Here is a 24,905-nt window from a genome sequence, read left to right on the forward strand (position 1 = left end):
AATATGGCATTCGGATGAATCCGAATGAATCAAAATATGGCATTCGGAATTCCGAATGAATCGAAATATGGCCTTATTTGCAGCATGAATTCTAAAAATAAGTTTATTTTGAATTTTAATAAACTAAACGTTCACCAAAAAACTTTAGTGAGAAAAATCGAAAAAACGAACTACAAACATATTAACGCCAAACATTCGGTAAAATTTATAGAATATTGTAAATATATATATATATATATATATATATATATATATATATATATATATATATATATATATATATATATAAACAGATGCTAAATGAGAAGATGGATGGATGAATGAACGAGAGAAACAATGAGCATTTATACATGTATAATGTACAATATACACGAACACACACACACACACGCATGTATATATATAGTGGCAATCAATTAAACATCTTTAATTGAGAATGCCATAAAGAGTTCACCAGCGAGAGAAGAAACTGAACGAGAACGCCAAGAACGAAGTAACTTCAATCAGGGAAAGAAATACATATTAATTAACCAATTAAAATAACTAAGGAACCGTCGAAACAATACCGCGCATCAAATCTAATAAATGTTAATAAACCAGCCTGTTTGTGCGTGCACTGTTCACAAACCAATGATAATGGTGATGGTGGTGGAAATGGTGATTTACGGTGATGACGATGAAGATATGAAAGCGCTAAGCAGTCTAACATAGACCCTGAGTAATGTTCAACTTTCATCATAAGATGTGGCAGCAGCTTCCAGCCAACTAACTAACTTCTGTTCATTAGATCAGCGGAGTCCACAGTCATCATCACCTTTACTATAATTATCATCATCGTCGCCGTTGTCATCGTTATTTCATAATGTATACACATGACAAGACTATGCTGCTGCTGCTGATGATGATGATATTTTTGTTGTTGATGATGATGATGGTAATCAGTGGTGATGATTACCAGGGTTGTTGTTTGTTTGGTGACAGAGAAAAAATAAAAATTGTTTATGATGGTTGTTATAAGGAGGGCGATGAACTTGAACTCATTATGCTAGTTAATGCCATAATCATAAGCTGTATATACAATATCTATACATACGTCTATCTACCTATCATTATTATTATTATCTTCATTGTTAACAAGACCACGTGACAGGCACGCAACACAGAGAACGCAATCTAAACAATGGTAAGTGAATGAGTGAATGAATGAATGAATGAATGAATGAATGAATGGATGGATTGATAGATGGATGAATGGATGGATAAGCTAACATAACTTATGATAAAACTATTGATCACAATAATAACAATAACAATATTAACAATAATAATAATAATAATGAACTATGTTCATCATATAGACAAACATCCTAACAAAGACAATAAAATAAATAGAAAAAAAAGAATAATAAACTATAGCAATATATTGTTAGTAAATCAGCTAGCCGTCAGAGCTAAACAATGTCAACTGTTACATCATTCTATGTTAATACACGCAGAGCAATCAGGCTATGCAGAGCACAGTGCATTGCTCAATCTTATGTACAATTCTGATTACGGTTGCACGCAATTGCAGCCACGGTTGGAAGCACTTTCTTGAAGTCATCCAAGTTTCACAGCACGTAAATACGAGTGGAGACGAGACATTATGAAAGAGCGGCTACCAAGTCTTTCACACGTCGTCTAATAACCTGTGTTCTAGAATATTCTTCACTGAAAGTCAAACAACTAAATTGTTCAAATATTTAACATAAATTTGAAAACAAGACAAATTGTTTTGAAATGAATCATTCTGACAGAAGTTTCTCAAGCATTACAGGACGTCTTGGCTCATTCATGATTCTGTTGTTGCTGTTGTTGCTGCTGTTGTTGTTGTTGTTGCACATGAGTATGTTGCTGAGGATATGATTGTTGTTGAGAGCAGTAGAAGAAGCAGAAGCAAAACTATCAAACTTCTTATTCACTTCCATATCAGAGGTAAAGAATAATTCGGGAGATATACTTGATAAATTGTTCCTATTGTTCATCCCTTGTTGGGAGAATTGTTGCAACTGCTGCTGCTGATGTTTCGTTTGTTGCAGTAGTTGTTGGTGATGAGGCTGTTGAACCATTTGCTGATGTATTTGTGGCTGTGAATGTTGTTGCTGGTAGAATTGTTGTTGTTGTTGAATGTTGTGGCCTGGCACTTGTGATGGTTGCATTGGCTCTGCTTGTCTTGCACTACATTCATCTGATAATATTTTAAAATGAATAACTATTAAAAAATAAATCATTCAAAGTGGTGGTAACAAAAAATAATAAAAAAATGTTTTCGTAATTTAAAATAACATACATGACAAAACCAAACACGTAATGTTTGCATTAGTAAAACCACAATTTTTAATTGACAAACAAATAAAATCCAAAGACAAACAGACAGATTTACTGACATAAGCATATGCAGACATAAATACAAACATGCACGTATGAACAGGTATGTGAAAACATGTATGTATGAACGAACAGGTGTGAGAACATGTATGTACGGATGAACAGGCCACGTGAGAGTATAAATGTTTGAACATTTATTTATAAATTTGTATGTGCGTGAACATGCATATATGGGTAAATATGCATGTACGAACATGTTTGTGTGAACTTGCATGTGTGCCGTGAACGAACATGTACACAGAATACAATCATACCTTCTTCTCTTGAAAGAAATTCTGACAACTCGCCAATATCAGACATGGCATCGAGAATGTTGTTACTTCTTCTTGATGGATCAACATCATCCAAGCCTTCCGTGAAAGTGGCTAACAACTTTTCCAGTTCATCTTCTTCGATGTTGTTCATGTTTGGTTCATCAGGTCCAAACAAAACTTGACTGATGTCCAAGGAAGGTGTTTTTGAAGACGACAAATCTGAGTGTGCACCATCAAGTAGAGGTTGTTGCTGCTGTTGCTGCTGCAATGGCTTCTGCGAGAGTGGTTGTTGTGACTGCATCGGAAGCTGTTGCTGCTGTAGTTGTTGTTGGGGCCAAACGTTTTGCTGTGTTTGATTTATTGAAGATTGTTCAACTTGAACCGTTTGAGGTGATGGTCTTTGCAAAACCAATTGCTCGTTGTGTTGTTGCTGATGCTGTGGACGTTGTTGTTGCTGCTGATATTGTTGATGCTGTTGTATATGATGCTGTTGATGGTTTGGTGGATAGAAAGACATTTGTTGTGTTGCATTCTGCTTAATAATTTGTTGTTGTTGATGTTGCTGTTGAAGATGTTGATGTTGAAGTTGTTGATGTTGTTGTAGTACATTTGGCTGAACCTCAGACAAACGACTAGCATACATATTGGAATATGCTGAATTCGATGAAGAAAATTGTTGTTGTTGTGCAATGTGAGACTTGTAAGTCATGTGCTCCCGAGCTGGAGGATGGCATGGCTGGGCTGCTGATGTCTGCCTGTACATGAATTGTTGTTGGTGTGGGATAGATCTGTGGCTCATATGCTGGGCGCTGGCAGCTTGTGAACGATTGTGTATGATGTCCAATTGTGGAGATTGATGCTGTGCAGACTGTTGAGTGTAATGCTGAGGTGGTAGGTACTGTTGTTTTAAAACTGCGCTGTTGCTAATCAGCTCATCTGCATTCAAACTTGTAACCCTGTGATGTTGCTGGTGATCATGTTTCTTCATACTATAAGAAGGACTATGCATTGTGGATATTTCGTTTGGTAGGCCAACATACTGCTGTTGGTGTTGCAATGGGACTGATGGAGACTGTTGGTGAGGATTTGGCAAATGCGGTTGTTGTGTCACAATGAATTGCTGGTGATGTGGATTACTTCTATATGGCATGCTGTCACCTATATGACTCTGTTGCTGCTGCTGTTGGATATATATTTTGCGCTGCTGATGATGTTGCAATGGATCACTGCTGATATGATTGATGGGTGCTCCTTGGAAACCATTTGAATTATGCGGTTCATTTAATAAACCAGCAGAATTGTTTGACTCGTTGAAATCCATTTGGTGCTGTATGAACTGGTGCTGCTGAACTTGCTGCTGATGTGGCTGTTGTTGTTTTTGATGTAGGTGTTGTTGTAGATGATGTTGTTGCAACTTATGTTGTTGGAGTTGTAATTGTTGTTGATGTGGGGAACACTGGGCATCTTGTTTAAATTTCTTTGATTCAATAGTGTTGTCGCGATTGAGAATATCGTCAAGATCCTCCAAATCACGTACAGCTTTAACCTTCATCTTATCCAAGTCACCGTCAAAATTAGATGTTTCATCCAAACTCAAATTACCTTGTCTTGCAAACACTTTTGTGTCATTTAACGAATGCTGATGTTGCAATTTTGGCTGATGTGAAAACTTTATGAGATTGGAAACAGGAATATTAGTTGTAGTGTTTGAGACAATTGTTGCTGGCTGGCTGCTTGGTCCACTGTTCACCTTACTTCCGCTGCTGTTGTTTGCAGTTATCAATCTTTTGCTACCTGATGAGGATAAATCTGTAATGTGTGCATACACGTTATGAGCTATCAGGAAAGTATGTTTATAAGTGCACGTTTCAAAAACCGCATGCTAGCAACCCATCCAATGCAGATTTAATTTAAGAATTTTAGAAAAGTTTAACTTTTATCTTTCTTTATTCCTTTATCAAGCAAAACTGCTGTTTCATTACAGCATAAAGATTTACGGTAAAACATGAAAAAATTAACAACCTGTGTTTTGTCACATAAAAAACTACATCTCAAAAAATGTTGAATTACATATTATGCATAAATTGATGCACATACTGCCACACAGACAAACACAAACACAGGCACACACGTGTAGACAAGCACGCACACAGACAAACAGACGCGCATATAAACTGTCATAAACAAACGTGCACAAATACTCAAACAGACCTGCATGTGAAGTATTTTGGATCATCTGACTTCTTATCTGCAAAACTCCTTTCAACGCTTGTTTGGCATTCAATGTTGGAGTGGTGGGCGTCTTCACTAACGGAGTCGCTGGCTGAGACGATGAAGATGATGATGACGATGAGGATGAAGATGAGGATGAAGAGAAGGAGGAGGAAGAGGATGACGAGGATGCCGTCTCTTCCGTCAGCGATCTGTTTTAATAAAATTTTAAAATAGCAACCAGCTGTGTTTATTGAATTGTTAAATGCCATCAAATTTTATTCTCAGTCAAAAACTTTATATAATATAAATGTTGTAACAGATAGTACATGAGGTGCGTGAGCTTGAGCACACAGGTACACATGCACACTTGCACACACGCACACAACAAGAAGGCTGAGGTACCATAACAGCGTTAAACAGATTAAGATATCTAACACAAAAAACAATGATCAAGAAACCCCTTATTAAAATGTTCAAACATGCAGCTCATATATTAATACATAAAACTTCTTTTTGTTAGTATAAACAATTTATTAAAAACGGCTGTTTCAGCTGCAGTATCAGATAATAGAAATGTTTAGGAAATTTAATAAAGGGTAATGAAGCTTATATAAGCGAAAACATATCACCTGTTGTTGGTAATTACAAAATAATAAAAATACATAGCATTATACATGAAACTATTCCAAGGCATTAACAAATGATGGCATGGGATGCTGGATAGTTTTGGTGCATTTTGAATCCTGTCATCAGTACAACCAGTAACTTCAAATTTCTTTAATGCGATGTTCATAAATTTGCTGGACAGTTTAACTGGTGCAATAATAAACAAAACAGAAGAAATGACAAGCGATGATCATAAAATAACAGACCAAAACACTAACAGTGATCTGTGAGTATTGTCTGCGTTGTTGCCAGAGTTGATTTTCAAATTTAACTTTTGTATTGTTAGTGATTGTTTGGCACCTGACTTGTTCTTGCCGTTATCGTTTTTGTTGTTGTTGTTATTGTGAGGAGTTGCAGTGGCTTTTGTGACGTTGGCAACACTACTGATTGTTGAGGTAGAGTTTGCACTGTTAGTTGCACTGCTGCTGCTGCTTGCCAATGAGATGCTCGAACTGTTAGCAATGCTGCTGCCAGTGCTGCTGTTGTTGCTCTTAGAACAGGCTGAGGAGTTAGCCACTGAACTGCTGCTGTTGTTGCTGACGACCATGTTGTTGTTTGTGCTGTTGCTTACTCCAATGCCCGACGTGTTGTTGCTGCTATTGTCAGTCAGGTTTGCATTGTTGTAGAAAGCGACGCTGGCGGGAGATGATGTTGCGAATGAATTCCTGTTTGCGTTCTTGACATTGTTGAGGCTTGTTGAATGATGCTGGTGCAGGGCTTGAAGTGATCCAGGCACAGAACCTGACGGCCGGGCATTCAAAATCAATTTAATCACCAAACGTCAGTTCCTCACCTTCCTTTCCATCCCTACTATCAACACCACCGTCATTATCATTATCATCTCTACCATCACAACTAGTACAACCATCTCATATACAAAAACTAATACTACTACGACATAAACATCAACAATGGCAAGGTCTGTTTTACATAAAAACAGGTGTTGGACCTTAGAGCATGATAAAAATAATAATTCATAAATCAATTTCTTTAATTATTTTCGTTAGATATCAGGTTTCAATAAAGAGAGTGCATTTTACAAACAGTTTCACCTGCACACACAAACACACGCACGCACGACACACAAACACACACACACACTCATATATATATATATATATATATATAATATCAATAGTAACCCATGGCTAAGGTAGGAGATTTGATGGATTTGTTGAATCTGGGAGATATGGCTGGAGATAGGAGTGGACTGTTTGTGGTGACCGTGGGAGATTGTGCCACCTGGTGGGGGAGTGATTGATTGAGTGAGAGTGAGTGATTGACTGATTGGGTGAGTGAGTGAATGAGTGAGTTGATACAGGCAAAAAATTATTTTCCATATTATTTTTTCATCATTATAACTTTTTGTTCATCATTACCAGCACCATTACCATCGACACCATGGTGACAGTCATTTTTAAATAATTATTTGAGATTAAAGGCACTATGTACTATTGAACTTCTCTTTAAAAATTATTCGTCACCACGGATGCTGCACTATTCAGAACATGGATCAACATGTAAATTTCACATTAAGATTATTCAAATATCTACACATTTAAGTAGTCTAGATGCATATCTGTGTGTCAGTGCATAATAATAATAATAATAATAATAATAATAATAATAATAAATAATAATAATACAACAATCCTAATAAAGTATATCATTATTCTACATCCTATCCTTAAATCTTAATACAAAATATGCGTGCATGCCAACAAACATTACCATACAAATGGATTAAAAAACATCTAAATGTACACAAGCTTCTTCCATACATAACCATAAACAGTACTACAACTAAATTTAAAAGTCAAATGTTCAGTTAATCAGTTGTATAGAGAAGGTTGTGTGTGTTGCCTGTGTGTGTGTGTGTGTGTGTGTGTGTGTGTGTGTGTATGTATGTGTGTGTGCGTGCGTAATTAGATCAAAGTTGAAGGAGAATCTTTAATTTATGTTCCTTTCAAACAATAACAAGCCAGTTGAAATGACAAACATAAAAAAAATAAAAAAACACATCATCTAAAAATGGAAAAAAATATTCTTCTAACAGAAATGACGTTATTTAAACTAATACTTTGACTTTGATGAAATGTAAATTTACATTTCCATAAACGCAAACTGATAATTATTTCCCAGTGCTTTTCTTGCATGTTAGAAACAACCGGCATCCAGAATGGCAGATAGATGGCAGATGAATAGCCGAGTACATAAAAAACAAACAAATGAACAAACACATCAAGGGTTGTGCTATGAATACTTGAGTAGAGAAGGTTGTACACAGCCTTGCTTGCTCACTAGCTCAATTTTTATACACTTTGAAGCATGTGGTGTTTGAAATGATGATATTCAACTTTGATTAACATATTCGTTGATATGAAACAAAAAAAATCAAAGAAATATAAAATTAATAATTATTATCATGTCATTATTGGACAAATCTTTATGTCTAATTAACGTTTGAAGTGAATTAAATACCAAAAAACTACACACCAACAAACTTTTATTTTGGTGACTTTATTATAATTCAAGAAACAAATTCTTAGCTTTGTGAAAACTTTGTATCTCTATACTATTCAAAAATAAAAAGACATTCATCTGAGTCTTTAAAAATAAAAAAAATTAAATAAGAATCTTAAACATAACTAAGAATAAACTAAATTATTAAAGAAAGTAAAGAGAAATAAAATCCGGAAAATTAAAAAAATTCAACTCAGTGTAATTAATGCCTCTTAACTCTTGAAAGCATGTTTAATTAAAACAATAAAACACAAACTGTACCATCAGCAGAATGATGGCAAACTTAAGGTAATTCAGCGGCAGAACGGAAATGATTGCGAAGAAATTGATACACAACCTTCGGGAGTTGCAATGATACTATGCATTATTTTGAAAGAAAAGAGCTGCAAACTTTTAAAAACGACAACGAGAACGACGACGACGAGGAAGAGAGAGTGATGATGGAAAAACTTTACATTAATGATTTTATAACGAAAAGAGAAAAAATTTATTTAAAAAAAATATGTTTGAAAATTCTCTGAAAATTAATATTTATTATATTTTGTAATAAAAATTCAATAAAACATGGAATTCCATCAAAGAATACTTAATTACAAAATTTAACAAAAGCTTCTCATGGGGTAAAGCAAAATTGTTTTGGGCGCATACATTAAGAATTATTTATAATTCATTTTATTAAATTTTAATTCTGCTATCCTTTTTATCAATCCTTTCAAGAGCATATTTTTAATGCCGTCAATCACAACAGAAACCAGCCGCAAAACATGAACAAGCATAAACATAAATAAGCAAAATAAACGATTGGAATATAGCATAAACATATGTCAACAAAGCACTGACAAGGAGGCAGGCAGGCAGAATATTAACAATAAGTTAAATTGGAAAGTATTAACTTTTCTTAACCACACGAGCAGAAAGAATCAAGTATCTACATTTACAAAAAACACTTTGAAATTTTGATAAACGTTATTGTCATTATACTATAATAACTCATTGCAAAATGCAGTGGATGAGTGTAGTGAGGACTGAATCAAAAGGATTGTGGATTTTTGTGTTTCTTAACAACCAATGAAATCAGCACATCTCAGTAAATACAAGTTGTCCTCATAAAAAGTAAATGCCAAAGTAAGTGTGCATGTGCATTGTCAGGCTGCTAGCATACTTATACTGCATAACACTGTTTAAATGACGACTTCAAATGTCAAATATATTAATTATTACCTATGACCACAGCACAAAAACGAAAAATAAAACTAAGACATCAAAAAGAAACAGAAGCCAGCATGAAAAAATGAATGAGCACCTGAATGATAGATCCTCCAGTCATTGTCAGGTTTGATTTGCTCTTTGCATTCAACCAAAAGTTTTGTTTTGTTTCTTCATTCTTGTTTGAAACATTATTGTTGCCACTGTTGTTGGCATTGTTGTTGGTGGTGGTGATTGTGGCACTTTTATTGTTTTCAGCATCAGTGATCTCAATATCACTATTGATATTTTTGTTGCCTTTTGCACTTGGGAAGTCGGAATTAGTGTCACTGTTGTTGTTGCTATCTGTTGCTGTACTGTAATTTGAATTGATGTTGTTGACGGTGTTGTTGTTGTTGCTGCCATTGTTGTTCAAAAGTTGGCCCAATGTAATTTGGAAAGAAGAACGCTGAGGAGAATATAAATTGTTTATATTTGTGGATGTGGCAGGCCACACCATAGAAATAAATCATTAATTTTATTGCTTTACATTATAGCACATAACTTACATAATAACAATAACATTATGAAATAACTGCTTTGTTACTATTACATTGCAAAAATATCTCAAAAAGTTCATCAGCCTATGTACAAAGTATTTCATAACGTCTCAATTTGCTGAAAAAGATTATCAGAGAAAGTATCTCAAAACAATACCTAGACACAAACGTGAACAATTAAAGTTCGCTAAAATGAAAATTTTTGCTATTAAATTTGTTTGCAACTATATAATTTTAAAAGTAAACTAAAATTATTTGAAATAGAAAGGTTATGGTGTCGTCTAATAATTTCTACATAGTTCATTTATGTGCAGTGTAGTGCAGTGCATAAAGCAATGATTAATGACCACAACCGGCAGATAACATCAATTTCATTTACTCAATGATCACAACTATTCAATAATTCAACTCTCTCCCTATACATTTACACTCTAATTCGTTTTAGTTCCATCCATTATTTATGCAGTGGCAGCAGTGAATCAAGTTGTGTTACAAATAAGGTAAAAATTATTGTTCTCGGCATAAACCGTTGGCTACGATACGATATTATATCATAGATTATTTTAATCGAAAGATTCCTGTGTCGTAAAAAATTATTCGAAACTATCAAAACACGATATTACTTAATGCATTGCGGTTTTGAACAACCAAACAACAGCGTTATCAAATATTAATTTTATGAGCAACGTTATCATTAATTTTATGAACAACGAATGATAAGAACTGGTGTTAATAATGAGAGATGTAAATCAACTTTATCAACAAAAACAACATATTTTCTTCATAAAACATACAGCATCAATCATTGCTTGCTGCAATAGTTATCTTAATGAAGATCAGATCTTAACATTGAATCAAGCGCCTATACTCTCTGACTGTGCATATTTATTACAATTTCATCTGGAAACTCCCATTAATATAATTGTTGCATCATGTTTACCATCGTAGTCGTCCTCATCATTCCACTCATCAGCGTAACCAGTAAACATCATAACAAGAAAGGTATGTACTATTAAAGAATGTTTGCACGGGTTTTGTTGTTATCATAAGAAATCACTTACGGAGACAACAGCATTAGGGCATAAATCAACTTTCATCTGTTCTTCAAATTTTTTCAATGAGTTTTTGCCATCCAACTGTTTGTGATGAATTTCGTTTTTAGATAAAAATTGATAAGGAAACATAAGCTATAACAATTTATAAACAATAAGCCGCATATCAAATATCAGCTATGCAGTGTATGTTAACTCTACAACTAGACCTGTAGCAATTTCTTATTCCAACGTTTAAACAGAGTAAAAATAAAGCTCAGTTAAGACACCAGCCTTATTTGATACAAATTGTATAACTAAAAGTAAAATTCACTCAAAACAAATTTTTTGTTACTTAACTTTTAGATATACGCTTATAAGTTAACTTAATTTATTATGATTCTCTCATCAATATTTGTCAGAAGCATCAAAAACAGACATAGAATGGTGCCTGTAAACACACGTAAAACAACGCATCACACACACACATAGCATGTGACAGGCGTAGATCTCAGTGCAACCGAAACTGGTCATTGCAATACGGTGCTAGGCACTTTGCCGTTACACCATAGGGCCAAACAAGAGATTATATCAACAAAACTGGTCACATCAAAATTCATTGATGTAATGTTGGTCAATTTTTATTCACTCATGATATGATTGGTCCTTGGCACTTTTTACTTTCTCATTTCCTGTCTGATCAAATTTGAAATAAATCAAGAATAATTAATGCAATTCAAAATTGCTCAACTCAACATTTTAAACACATTGCAGCATTTCTAGCACCCACTAAATTTATATTTCTAACTACAACTAGTCACATTTACATCACCAACCACATCAAAAAGTACTAAAAGTTTTCAGATTTGTCATCCAGTCAAAATCTTTATTATGAAAATAACAGATGAACAGTTAAAATTATAAAAATCTGTCAAGAAGAAGATTAAATATGAAACCTCAGGAGACGCCAACATATATTCCAAAGATTTTCTCGCTGAAGTGTTGCTGTCATTAGAATTATTATTGCCGTTCTGTGCAGCAATGGAAACCACCGAGTTCGACGGATGGTTGACAGTCATGAGACTTGTTCGAACAACATGTGCAGACTTCAAACCCTGTTCATGTTTCTTAGATGTTGGACTAAGAAGAGCCTTCTGCTGTTTGTTAGCAGATGTCTTGTTATTTGTTCTTCCTTCTGTTCTCTTTACTTTATTGTTTTTATCAACTCTATCGTCCTTTTTTTGGGTGTCATCATTATTCTTATTGACGAAATCAGACTTATCAAGTTGCATCAATTCCTGTTGTATTTCGTTAATGGCCAAATTTTCATGTAAATTTATCGATCGACTCCTACTTGAAGATTTGCTAGCAAACAAATCAGCATTACTGGCACTTTCATTAGATGGGATGGACTGAGAGCCCATCCTGTTGCTTTCATCCGCAATGAACTTGATGAAAGCTTTGTTAGCATCGTTTGAGTTATGGATCAGTCTATCTATGTCATTGAAAGAAAGATCATTGGAAGACATGATAACGTGTTCCATCTGATTAACAATCACCATTGGATCTTCATCGGGCAACTCTTCTGTGGTCGTGTTGAGGTTTGGAGCAGCAGAGGGTTGCATCTGTCATGTTGTATCGTGTTGTGTGTGCTTACTATCTTTTAAATAACACGCAGATGTTTGATTGTATTGATAAAACTGTTCGTCCATATCATTTGAAAAACAAACAAATCAGTAAAACACAAACATCGATAAATAAACAAATGCTCACACTGTCATAAGTAGAATAAGGAAAACATACCAGTTAACTTTAGAAATTTTGTGCTAGTATCTGTGTTTTGGCTGTGTTTGTGTGTGTGTCACCATGCATCATGACAGCATCTCAGTATAAATTATGATATGATAAAAATCTGATACACTTTTCAAATTTTGCCATTTAAACACCGAAGGTGATTAACAGCTAAGTTAATCTTTGAAGCAAATTTTGAAAAACTATTTGCTAACTCGATAAATAAATGTGGCTAAAAGTTTAAACAACAATGTTGAGTCGTTTTAACTATAATGATTTTTAAATCTGAGTGAACGTGAAAATCATTAATTGCTACACAACAAGTTAAAGAGAAACTGACCACAGTAGATAAGATGTTTTCCAGATCAAAACTTGGATCAAAAAGGAACTCATTCAAATCAGCTTCCGTCAAGTCTTTGAATTTCAATGAATCCTCATCACTTTTCAACAAGCTGTTCTCATCATCCTCATGGCCGTTATCGCTGAACATCATATCCATTCTGTCATTGTTTCCCTTGGATAACAATGGCTTAGTTTTGTTTCCACCATTATCATCCACCTTTTTAGAAGGTTGTGATGAAATTGATGACGACGACATCAGTGCTGAAGATGATGAAGAAGGTGTCACCTGTACGATGGGTGACGTCATTTGCTCACTGTTTGATGGGGAGGATGTTGATGTCGTAGTCGTAGTAGTAGTAGTAATACCTGAAGATGTCAAACGCATTAAGGTTTCAAGATTGGTCACCGATGCTTTAGATTTGTTCATGAAAACCATTTGAGGAGTGGCCATGGGCAGGGCGCTGATGCGACTTGGAAAAACAATGTTCTGAGGAGCTGGCTGCGTTGATAACAATTCCTTCAACAACTTGCAATTAGAATTTGCCATGAGTCTTTTGCTCTTGCTGTTAATGTGGCTAATTTTATTATTAGAATTACTGTGGCTGCCGTTGCTATTGCTAGCCGTCGCATTTGAACCGTTACTAGCCGAAATAGCGCCACCATTATCTGACGGTTCGTCACTTTGTTTAGCACTGTCATTAACATTTGCAGAGTCACTGGTGCTGTTTGAATTATTGTTGTTCTGGGAAGGACTCTTTTCACTGAATGGATCAGTAATATTTTCAGTGGGAGACGACGAATTAGAAATAAGTGACGATAATGAGGATATAGCCGCTGACATTAACGATGAGCACATTGTCACCGTGACAGTTGCTGTAGTCATTGATGTTGTTGATTTATCATCAGTTAGACTCTTGTTAAATAACTTCATGTTATTATCCATGTCGTAGTTCATATCTTTCTCGTTTACATTTATAAAGTGCGACAGAGAGATGTCATCATTGATGAGTACAGTTCCAATGAATCCACTTTCGCTATCGATGTTGACAAGAGACTTGCGAACATTTGATGAATTCGACAGGAACATCTTGCTGCTGTCTCCATCCTTGCCAACTGTGGACGTGATTTCCTAAGGTAATGTATTAATATTATAAAAAAAATTCTATCACTGATAGAATAATTCTATCACAGACAAATAAAAAAAACGAATGAATGAATGAATAAATAAATAAAAAAATAAATAAGACAATATACATAATTTTCCTATAACATATTACAAATTCTTTCCTCCTGTCAATGTATTAAAACCATTTTAACATTTTCATTTTGTTACATTTTCACAGATTTTAATTTGCAACAAACATATATAGATTTCAGTTTCAGTTACTTTATTACCAAAAAAGATGAAATAGATTTTTAGAATTGTGAAAAAGAATACAAACAGCTGGTGGGTGGATTGGTGTTCCGTCAGATGTTTCAGACAGAAGTTTAGACAGGATGTCCGCTTTAGGTTCTGGTTTGTCATCATCTGCATTCGACTTCAACAATGCCTGGGTACATACGGTAGAAAAGTAAACAATTGGTTGGAACATGACCAAACACGTTTAGTTAATAAAATAAAATATGAGAAATACTTCAATACTAGTTAAAATAACGCATCATTATTGTAATAAAGCGTCTGAAAAAATTTGACAGTCAAAAAACGTAATGAATGGATTAACCTTCAGTAGCGCATTGTTCCCACTGGTAGACTCAACTTCACTAGTTAATAATGAACCAGCACCACTACCACTTGCCAATGCATTTTTATCTGGCAGAGATTGAAGATTTTCAAGTTTGGTCAGTATATGCCTGGAAGAATTGCTGACATTTGATTTGAACTTGCTGTTTGAGGACAGTTGAACTGAGTCATCATCTTCATCATCGGTACTACCAGTTAGTAAATTCTTCAAAAGGTTGCATCTGTTAATGATAATTATAAAAGCAACAGTTAAACAAATTGCATATCATCAACCTTTAACCGTAAACATTAAATAACTCAATTCTCTCGTGTCTTGCACTTTCAAATGTGAAAGAAATATTGTAATTTCAAAACTCGTTAGACAACAGGAGTCATAACACATTACCTGCCAGATGACTGCTCCTTCTTCAAAGATTTCTTGTCATTCTTGTGAATGACAGGAGAGTTGGAGTTCTCACCGATGTGAGTCGTACTCTGTGGTTCCTGGGGTGGGCTCTGGTTGGTGCTCAAGGACATGACATCAGATAACGATGACAAGCCAGATAGACCTGACAATGAAGGACATGCAGCAACATTAAGGTTAGTGTTGCCCCCACTGTTCATTAACTTGTTCGTTTTGATTGGGACGATTTTGCAGTCATCAGCTGTATATTCATCATCATTTGACGTCAAAAGTTTTCGCAAACTTTCATTTTTTGCTGTGTCATTTTGAGGCTTTGAAGTGTTACTAAAGCAGTTGGTGTACTTGTTATTATCGATGCTGATTATGCTTGTGGGTGCTGACAATGCAAGTGGTAGTATGTTATTTCTTATATCTAAATTATTGTTATTAGCACTGTTGTTGTTTATCTGAAGAACTTGTTGTTTTTTGTTTGTGGCAATTCGTGATTTTTGTTGAAAGGGCTGACGTTGATGTTGTTGTTGCTGTTGCTCCATTGGTTGCTGATGATAATGATAAACATGTTGAGGCTGTTGATATTGATACTGTTGTTGTTGATGATATGACTGGTGTGTTGGAAGAGATGGGAGAACAGGTGATGGATTGCAAGATTGATTCCATGGACCATTGGTGCTCTGGAGAGCTGTTAAAAAGCAAATGAGTCGTTATTCTTAATATACTAGATCCTGATTGATGCTCAACAGTAAACAGCATCCATTAACAGCATTGCAAACTAAATAGCAACGAAGTTTATCAGTTTCAAAAAAATAATTTGAAAATTTCGATGATTCAATCTGCAAATATTCAAAAATTCAAAAAAGTAAATAAAATTAAATCATTAGATAGTGCATACGAATACACGCGCGCGCACACACGCACACCCTCACGCACACACACGCAAGACCACAAGTGTGTGTGTGTGTGTGTGTGTGTGTGTGTGTGTGTGTGCAACCATACATATGCAATGTAAACAAATTGAGTAGTGTATATCACTCAGTTACATAACCTGATGACTTTGATAAATAATTATTTTATTTGGATGCTTCAATTTTTTGTTGCCTAATCACACATATGTATTTTCCAAAAATTTTAATTGTAATCCATGAACACAAACTATCTAGATATTTGAAAAGAATCCCACAAGCTGGAATATGTAACAACATTTAACATCCTGCACCAAAAACTTGTTGGTACCAAATGCCAATAAGTTAACTTTTGGTTCATATTTTTGTTCATAACGATAACGCTAAATAAAAATTGTTAAAACAGAATGGTTGTTTTTCACACCAAACAATAATCAAAGCAAATTATCGAAGCCATTGAACAGAGGTAAGAAGGTAATTAATATGACGATTGAGAATTAAAATATAAACACGATGTATGCCCAGCACGAGACATGGCTGCAAAGAAGATAAAAATTGAAACCTGTGTCCACGGCAGCAGCAGCAGCAGGATGAGTGAGCATCATTGTGGCATCATGTGTGTGGTTAACATCAACCATTGACATGGAAGTGTTGAGTAATGTAGGACGTTTTGTACTTATCTGCTGATTGTTCATTGGACAACTATCATCATTCACGGCCACATCCATTGTTGGACTTTGATGTTTTCTCTTGTATGGTCTCTTTGGTTTCTGCGTATGCTGAGGAAAATTTTTGTGTGTGTCCGATAAAACAGAACTAGGTCTGCTCCCGCTAGACAAGAAAGGCTGACCAATAACACTCGTCGATCTCATCAAAGAGTGCTGTTGCTGTTGAATCTGAGACTGAGGTTGCTGATGTGGTCTGTTCCACTGATCCATTTCCATTGTTTGTGAAGGTGACAGGAGTGAAGATGATGTGAGAGGAGACAACTGATCAAAATCTTTCAAGAATGCATCACTTGATGGCAATGAAAATTGTGGAGATGTTAATGAAGAGGAGGAATTCGCAGATGTAGGGAATTTGTTGTTTAATCCAGAAGATAACCAATTCTCTCTGTGTAATTGTTATCAACTTTGATGTGTGTGTGTGTGTATTTATTGTACATTTATCTAAAATACCAAAATATATATGATATCGCAAAAAATTTAAATTTACTACATTTAACAAGTTTTACAGTGGGTTTTGCATTATATTCATTCATGGTGTACAAAAAAGCTAATATTAAACATTAAAAATATTTCTATGAATATTTTAGCATTTGAAACTTTGTGATAAACTGCTGAACAAAAACCATATAGATATATGTTGAACAAGATTCATACAGACAGTTGAATAAATGTGATATAACAGCAAAAACAAGTAGGTAAAAGTATGTGATGGAAAAATGAAGCATACATACCTGTAATTTGGCAGGATGGGTCCAATGATGGCTTGCATCAGACCCTTCTCAGCTGAACCTTTCAATTCTGCATCGGAATCACATGGCCTGTCGACAATCAATTGGTGATATTTCAATGACAGATATAATACACTACACAGCATACTCTTGTTTGGATTACAAAAATAATTGCTGAAAATTTTTAACGGTTTCTTCTTACATAATAATAATAAGTTCAACATAGTGAACAGGACTGTGAAAAAGAATATTATAATGGCATCGATCATAGTACAGCATAGTACACTTAGACACTGTCTAAGTATATCAGTTGGGATTTGGAATTTAATGATTATTTTAACTGTGAAAAAACTCCTACCGACATTAAAACAGAAATTAAGGATTTACAAAAGCAAACGAAGATTACTGATTTTCTAACAAATATAATTTGACAAATAAATTCAAAAAGAATGAATTGTTTGTTCGTAGTGTGTTGAAATTGTTGATCAAGAGTGTACTGTAATCAATTGGTTGACAATTGACAAGTATATTGATGTTCATTTACCACTGTAATGGCATGGCTAGAAAACTGAAAACATGCCAATTGGCGTTAAAAAAAGTAAAATAACTGATGCAAATTTGGAAGGCAAATAAATATATATGAGAGGGTAGAGGTGTGGTCACAATTCATTATTTCAGCAAATTAATGGTTAGAGTTTGACTGTGTGGCTGTATTTTAGATAAATACGTCTTACAATAAGTGCTAATGATGTTATTCACCATTAACCAATTAAACACCTAGCAGCAATTGTTAAGGTTTGAAAAATAAATTAATTATAAAACACATCAGAATGTAAAAAATATGCAGTAAAGTAAAAAATAGCAATGCCAAACAGTAAAAAAAAGAAGGCTCAGCCCCAGCTGTAAGAAATTTGTAATAATTCAAGACTGATAAATTTTAAAATGGAGTAAACTCAACTGAAAATTGAGACAACATAACGTATCAGTCAGAAATAAAAAAAATGGTAAAAAAAATGTTGAATTTGTTGATTAAAAATAAAGTGTATAAGTGCAATTTTAGAATTAAATTAAGTAATTTAGACATTCAGGCACGTAATGCAAAAAACAATGTTCTGACAGATCAACGTCAGTCAATTACAGCAAATAAACAAATGAAAAAGATCTAAAAAGTAATAGACGATAATATGTTAAATTAGATGTTATTAAGTGATAAAATTGATTGACTATATATATATATATATATATATATATATATATATATATATATATATATATTATATATTTCATTTCATTTCATTTTCAAAGTTTTATTCATAATCAACAACATATCAAATAAGTGATTAAAAGTTATGAAGTTGAATATGCGGAGACCGAATAAGACTGTTTGTCTTGTGGCGGCCACCGCAGGTAGATACATGAATAGTTAATGAAGTAAAATAAGGAAAATAACTGAAGCAGAAAGATAATTGAAGATAAATAAGTAAATGTTCGTGTCATACATATATAGACATATAACTATGTAAATGTTCGCTCAGTACATATATAAACACATAAATGTTTAACCATTCATAAAGACCATTCATCCGCATCATTTGCTCTAACGTATTCTTAATATAATATTAGGTGGTGGAGTCGAGATCCAGTGTCAATAAAAAAGCACGGAATTTTGACTTGAAATGTTGTAGGTTTATGATGGCTCTTAGATGGGGAGGTACAAGTTCTGTCCAAATTTTAGGACAAATATATATATATATATATATATATATATATATATATATATATGTTACTAATAAATGAAAATACGAACTAAAGGCCAACAAAATTTAAAGATGAATATAAACAAGAAAACATAGAATAATAGAAGCTCAGAACAAGTTACTGCCACTCAAAAGTTTATAACCATAAATGTTCCCAACAAATGCAAGCGCACGTGTGCAAACACGTACAGACAAATCATTTTCATCTTGTACACACGCACGCACGCACACACGCACGCACGCAAGCACACACACACACAACACACACACAACACACACACAACACACTAAACACTTGATCAGGGATATATAACTCGCCAACCAAAACTTCAACAGTTAAAAAATGTCTAAATCTTGTCTTTTAATATCAAAATACACACCTTATGCAAATCACAAGAACATGTCAGCAACACAATTAAATCTTTACAGATCATTTTCATTTTGTACCCATAGCTAGCTCTCTATTTTGAAAAAAAATCATACCAACATACACGTCACACATTTTTATATTCTACAGAGTTGTCGACGTTCAAGTAAATTCAAGTAATTACAGTAATTACAGTAAATACATAATTTTTCAAATTTGTATTTGATCAATTGGCATAGCTTTGTGATCTGCTAGTGAGCACAATGCATTAATACATATGTTGGTTAGCATTTATGTGTGCGCGTGCGTGGGTGAGCATTTGTTTGTCTTGTTCGTCAACATATTTTATTTAGTTTATTCATTTTTTAAATCTTTTCAGTTCTAAGCAACAACAACAACAGCACACGTTTATACGGCATTTTCCCCGAGATCGGGGGTTGCCGTTTGGCTACCTATGATGAAACCGAAATACCCCTCGACGCCATTCACATCTGTCACTTGCCCCAGTATCACGCAACCCCGCTTTCACCTTGTCCTTCTCCACCTGCTCTCTTCATCCCAATCGCGGACGACCCCTCCCTATCACTCCTTCAACCTCGAACTCCAACGCTCGCCTAATCCCGATCCTTTCATCCCTTCTCAACACATGTCCATACCACCGTAATCTCGATCTCCTTATCAATGTCACAATGTCCTCATTCAGTCCCATCATCGACATCAGCTCTGTACTACTCCTATCCTTCACTTTAACCCCACACATCATCCTCACCATAGCTCTTTCAGCCCTCTGCAGTACACTTTCCTCCTCTCTCTTCAACACCCAAGTTTCACCATCATATACTATCGCTGCTCTCACACATGCTTTATATACGCTGTTTTTCAGTTCTAAGCATAAAGACAAAATTTGTCTGCACCTGCTTAACAAGTCATAATACAATTCAATTTTCCGAATTGAGAAACATCAAAATAAAAATAACATCTGAGACAATTAACAGTTATTTTAAAATCATAACTAATAGTACTAAAAATTTTTTAGATTGAATGCATAAACAACAAATGACTGAAGAAGACCTGACGATGGAATGGGTTGACATAATGAACTCAGGATTGCTATTTTTTGGATTAGTGAACAGCTTGCTTCTTGTCTGTACATAGACGTACTTTCCCTTCAGAATCTGGAATCTGTACACACCACTCATGTTCGTGCCATTCTTTACAACTGTTCATATGCAAGTTTATTCTATTTTGATTCAAGTGAATACATTAAGTCTAATTAACATTAAATCTAATTAACATTAAGGGCTTCGGGACAGATTAGTCTCTATGTTAATTTAATGGTACAGATTATTTTTAGACTATTTAATTTATTCCACAATAACCTTTTCAAAAAAACTATTTACAGAAAAAGTGATCAGTCAATATCAAAAAATAATAAAGTGTAGGAATTTTTTAGAAGGCAAGCTAAAAAATGTGGGTCGAAACAAATTCATAAGAATCATTTGTAAATAAAGAGAAAACAAATTAATATGTATTTATGTTCAGTTAAAACTTGTTTGTAACTTGGTAATAGAAGAGATTGCAAAATGGTGACGTAAACGTAGCAAACAGTTTATAACAAATAAAAAGCAGAACATGAAAGGGATGATGAAGAATTGATGAAATATGTTACGAGAAAAACCTATTGCTTCAGTGTAGAAATATCATAGTACAAAAAAATTAATTAAAAAATAAAAAACAAGTAAGTTTAAACTGGCTGGATCCAAGATAACATGAAATTTTAGAAAAAGAAAGAGAAGCAGTCATGTTGGACTACTGGAGCCAATCATACAGACCATTCTGAATTCTGACGAATGGTCTGTATGATTTACGAGCATCAACCCAATAGTAGTAGGAACAATGAAAAGAAACAACAATAGAAATTAAGAACCTTCTTCATGATGTTGTCTCAAGCGGTCCTTGTCCAAGGAATGGCAAAAATCAACAACATTCCAGCCCACAAAATCTCTTATGGTGATTGATCCAGGGATAGTTGAGAGGTAAGCTTTCAAAGAACTGGGTAAATTCAAAATTAAATAATACCAAATCATTAAAAAATTTTGTAAAAGCTAAATGGAACATGAATAATTATGATAATCAATTTTTAAATACAACTGGAACAAATATGGTCTCAGGTCATGAATTAAAATATGAAAAACTAATAACTTTTGACAAAATTATGAAATATTCACATATAAGCAATGGTGATATTATGCTTAACTCTATCTGAAAAGAAGAAAAGAAACACATCTGACTGTTTGAATAGAGTATGATACTAATTAAAGGACAACAACAGACTTATAAGATAAATATGTTTGTTTACAAGTAGCTGTAATGCAAACCTTGAATCACAGTTCAGTATTTTTCCTTGCAAATCTTGTTTTGTAGTGAACTGACACTGCTCCAAGTTTGATGAATTGTTTGAAGTGCAATTAACTTTCTGGGCGATGCAGACCAAAAACTTAGGGTTTTCAGATACTGCAAACAGTTTAAAAAATTATAGATGCTAAATCTACAAAAATGATAAAAAAAAAGAAGAAATAATGAAATGTTAATAAAATCACAATGAAGTAACCTGATCCAGGTGAAATTGGACTATAGTCTCCATCTCTAGCACTTTTCTTACCCTGCTGATAAAAAAACTGAAGGCGAGTTTTCAAATAATTTGAGTCATTCAGTTCTTTCATGAATTCATCTGCAATGATTGTAATACAAAGTACTATAATATCATGCGCTAAATTGAAACAACTTATTCACAACAATAAAATTTTATGGTCCTTAAAAGAGACCAGATTTATCAACTCGTCTAATTTTATTTCAATGTGTAAAAAACGATTTTGAAGTCTGCTTTACAAATCAAAAAACACAACACAGCACAATAAAATACATAGCAATGATTATTTAAGACAGATAGGTTGAAGCTTTTGATGAAGAAATCATTAATATGATGGAAGCAATATAACAAAGGTACTTGTGTAAATTTAATAAGAAAAAATATTTCAGTCAATCATCTGACGTCACATAGCATTACTTTTATTTTTGATTGAAATCAAATGCAGATATTTTTTCTAAAATGAATATTTGAATGAGGAAGAAAATTAAAAGAATAAATTAAGTTGAAGTTCGAAGTTAATAATAAAATTACAAAACAAAGGAGATTCCAAGAATAATTGGATAGGCTTTCATTTTTCGTTAAATAACTTTAAAAATTTGATAGTTCAAAAAACTTAGTTCCATGAATCCAAAATTTAAAAATTAGAATACATTGAAGAATAAAATGAAAGACATCAAACAAGCAAGCAAGCGACCAACCAACCAGCACAGTTGATCCTGAATCTAGTGTCCAATGAAAAGTTTCTATTGTTGATGAATTCTGGCAACTTGCCAGTTTTCAGTGAATCAAGACAGTTGCTAAAAAATTGATGACTAGTAGGATGAAGGTACTGATAGATACTCTTGCTCATCAGTTCTTCCTGTAATTTTACATCAAGTTTTTTAACATAAATTTTCGAAAAAATGATTTTTGAAAGTGTGTACGCAAGTAAAACAAAAAATTATTTCATATAATAATTAATAGCAAAAGCGTAAGTATATGGATAGTAGGCTGACAGAAACAAGAGTTTAAAAAACACATGCAAAAAATTAAAAATTTAAATAAATATCTATATATAAAAGACTTGTATCCTGTAATGTATGTAAATAATTCTCTCTAATGGTCTAGTGCTGAATGATCCACTTAACAGCTGAAGTTCAGTTGTGATTAGAGCCATAAGTTTTGCCAATCCCTTCAAGAATTTTCAATAAAGTCAAACATGAGGTGAGATAGAAAGTTAGTAAATACTGTTAGGTTGAAAGTAAACTGAAAATCAGTAATGAAAATGCCCTTTGCTAAATTCGTTAATGTTTTATCGGACCGTCAATGATTTCAATGTATTGGATCAAAAAATGATTATGATGGTGATCATTGGAATGATTTGTATTGAAAGTGGTTTTAAGAATTTAAAGAAAAGTATGTATGTAAGATTGCTAAACATTTGAAACAACACTACAGATTAATGAACAGAGAGCACTTGACTCACAATTGACTTTTTGACAATCAAAATTACATTTAAATCACAAAAAGCCAATACTGCATAAAATACCAAAAAATTATCATTTCAACAGCAGTGAACATCAAAGTATACCTAATAAAACCATCAACATTTTCCAGAAGGTCTTTGAAGGATATTCAAGTTTTATCAGATATATTTGATTGAATAAAAATTTCATCAAATATATTATATTTTAAAAATAGTAGAATAAGTTGGCCTGGGTATGTATATTTCGTGCAAACAATCATAGGAAACAATTGAATGACTTAATGAGAAAAGGGCTGAAAAAGTTGATGTAGATGCTAGTGCTATTTATGTACTGTACATACATGCTGCACAGCTTTTAATATACCACAAAAAAATTTAGAAAAATCAAAGAATCTATAACTTTTCAACTTTGCAAAACTGATTAGGATTTGCTTAAATTTTATAAAATATGTGAGAAGCATTAGGTCATAAGTGATGATCAACTTTAAAAAGTAAATGTAGCAATCTAAAAAAAAATTTAATCAAACAAATACAATTAAAAAACAACTGAAGAGTAGGCAAACAAAACATCAGCTAGCTTCATGAACATGTTTATTTCACCATATGCTCAATAATACGTTTATTTTAAAAATACATTAGTTACTTGGCATTTACAACAAATTAAAAAAACTTAAATAATAAGCCTTTAATATCTAACAGAGTCAATTATACTTTCAAAAAATGTTTGATTCTCTAAATTTATGTACATTTATTTTTTCTAATATTTTTCCAGGACTGTGTACAAAGCCCCAAGTATTCGTCAACAGAAAATGTGTGTATGTGTGAGTGTGTGTGAGTAGTATTAAAAATGTAATCCAAGCATCAAATACAGCTTTACATCCGTATTTATAATAATTCTAACCAGTTAATTACATTATTAATTATTCCTCTGAATGACAACAAAACATAAAAAATAATTCTAAACAGAGATATTGAAACCGTTTGTTTCCCTGGCACAATATGTCATTCTTCAACGATAATAAATAACAGATAACATTGGGCTAGTCCAAAAAATATCACTTTTTCCAATTTGAATTTGAACTACAAACTGTAGCAAGATCATAAACATTACACTTCCCAGTTAGTGTGCATCAAAATATTTTTCAATCTTTTTTCAATGGAAAAAAGTTTTTGG

General features: G+C 33.5%; 1 protein-coding gene across 1 annotated transcript in view; it reads right to left on the minus strand.

Annotated features, from left to right (window-relative positions):
- Positions 1-23,422, minus strand: part of HELRODRAFT_167639 (hypothetical protein) — a gene marked incomplete at both ends in the record, with an annotated part of 24,908 nt that extends 1,486 nt beyond the window's left edge. Inside the window, 21 exons of the mRNA XM_009013395.1 lie at positions 1,104-1,173; positions 1,820-2,227; positions 2,682-4,475; positions 4,893-5,104; positions 5,780-6,302; positions 6,704-6,803; positions 9,388-9,738; positions 10,891-10,965; positions 11,817-12,485; positions 12,992-14,122; positions 14,436-14,543; positions 14,715-14,955; positions 15,120-15,816; positions 16,599-17,149; positions 17,496-17,582; positions 20,688-20,835; positions 21,544-21,668; positions 21,995-22,130; positions 22,228-22,347; positions 22,969-23,125; positions 23,330-23,422. Of these exons, the coding sequence (XP_009011643.1) occupies positions 1,104-1,173; positions 1,820-2,227; positions 2,682-4,475; positions 4,893-5,104; positions 5,780-6,302; positions 6,704-6,803; positions 9,388-9,738; positions 10,891-10,965; positions 11,817-12,485; positions 12,992-14,122; positions 14,436-14,543; positions 14,715-14,955; positions 15,120-15,816; positions 16,599-17,149; positions 17,496-17,582; positions 20,688-20,835; positions 21,544-21,668; positions 21,995-22,130; positions 22,228-22,347; positions 22,969-23,125; positions 23,330-23,422 (7,796 nt within the window). The remainder of the gene's footprint in view (positions 1-1,103; positions 1,174-1,819; positions 2,228-2,681; positions 4,476-4,892; positions 5,105-5,779; positions 6,303-6,703; positions 6,804-9,387; positions 9,739-10,890; positions 10,966-11,816; positions 12,486-12,991; positions 14,123-14,435; positions 14,544-14,714; positions 14,956-15,119; positions 15,817-16,598; positions 17,150-17,495; positions 17,583-20,687; positions 20,836-21,543; positions 21,669-21,994; positions 22,131-22,227; positions 22,348-22,968; positions 23,126-23,329) is intronic.
- Between the last annotated feature and the right edge of the window lie 1,483 nt (positions 23,423-24,905).

This window comes from Helobdella robusta, assembly GCF_000326865.2.
Source record: "Helobdella robusta unplaced genomic scaffold HELROscaffold_12, whole genome shotgun sequence".
Taxonomy (NCBI): domain Eukaryota; kingdom Metazoa; phylum Annelida; class Clitellata; order Rhynchobdellida; family Glossiphoniidae; genus Helobdella; species Helobdella robusta.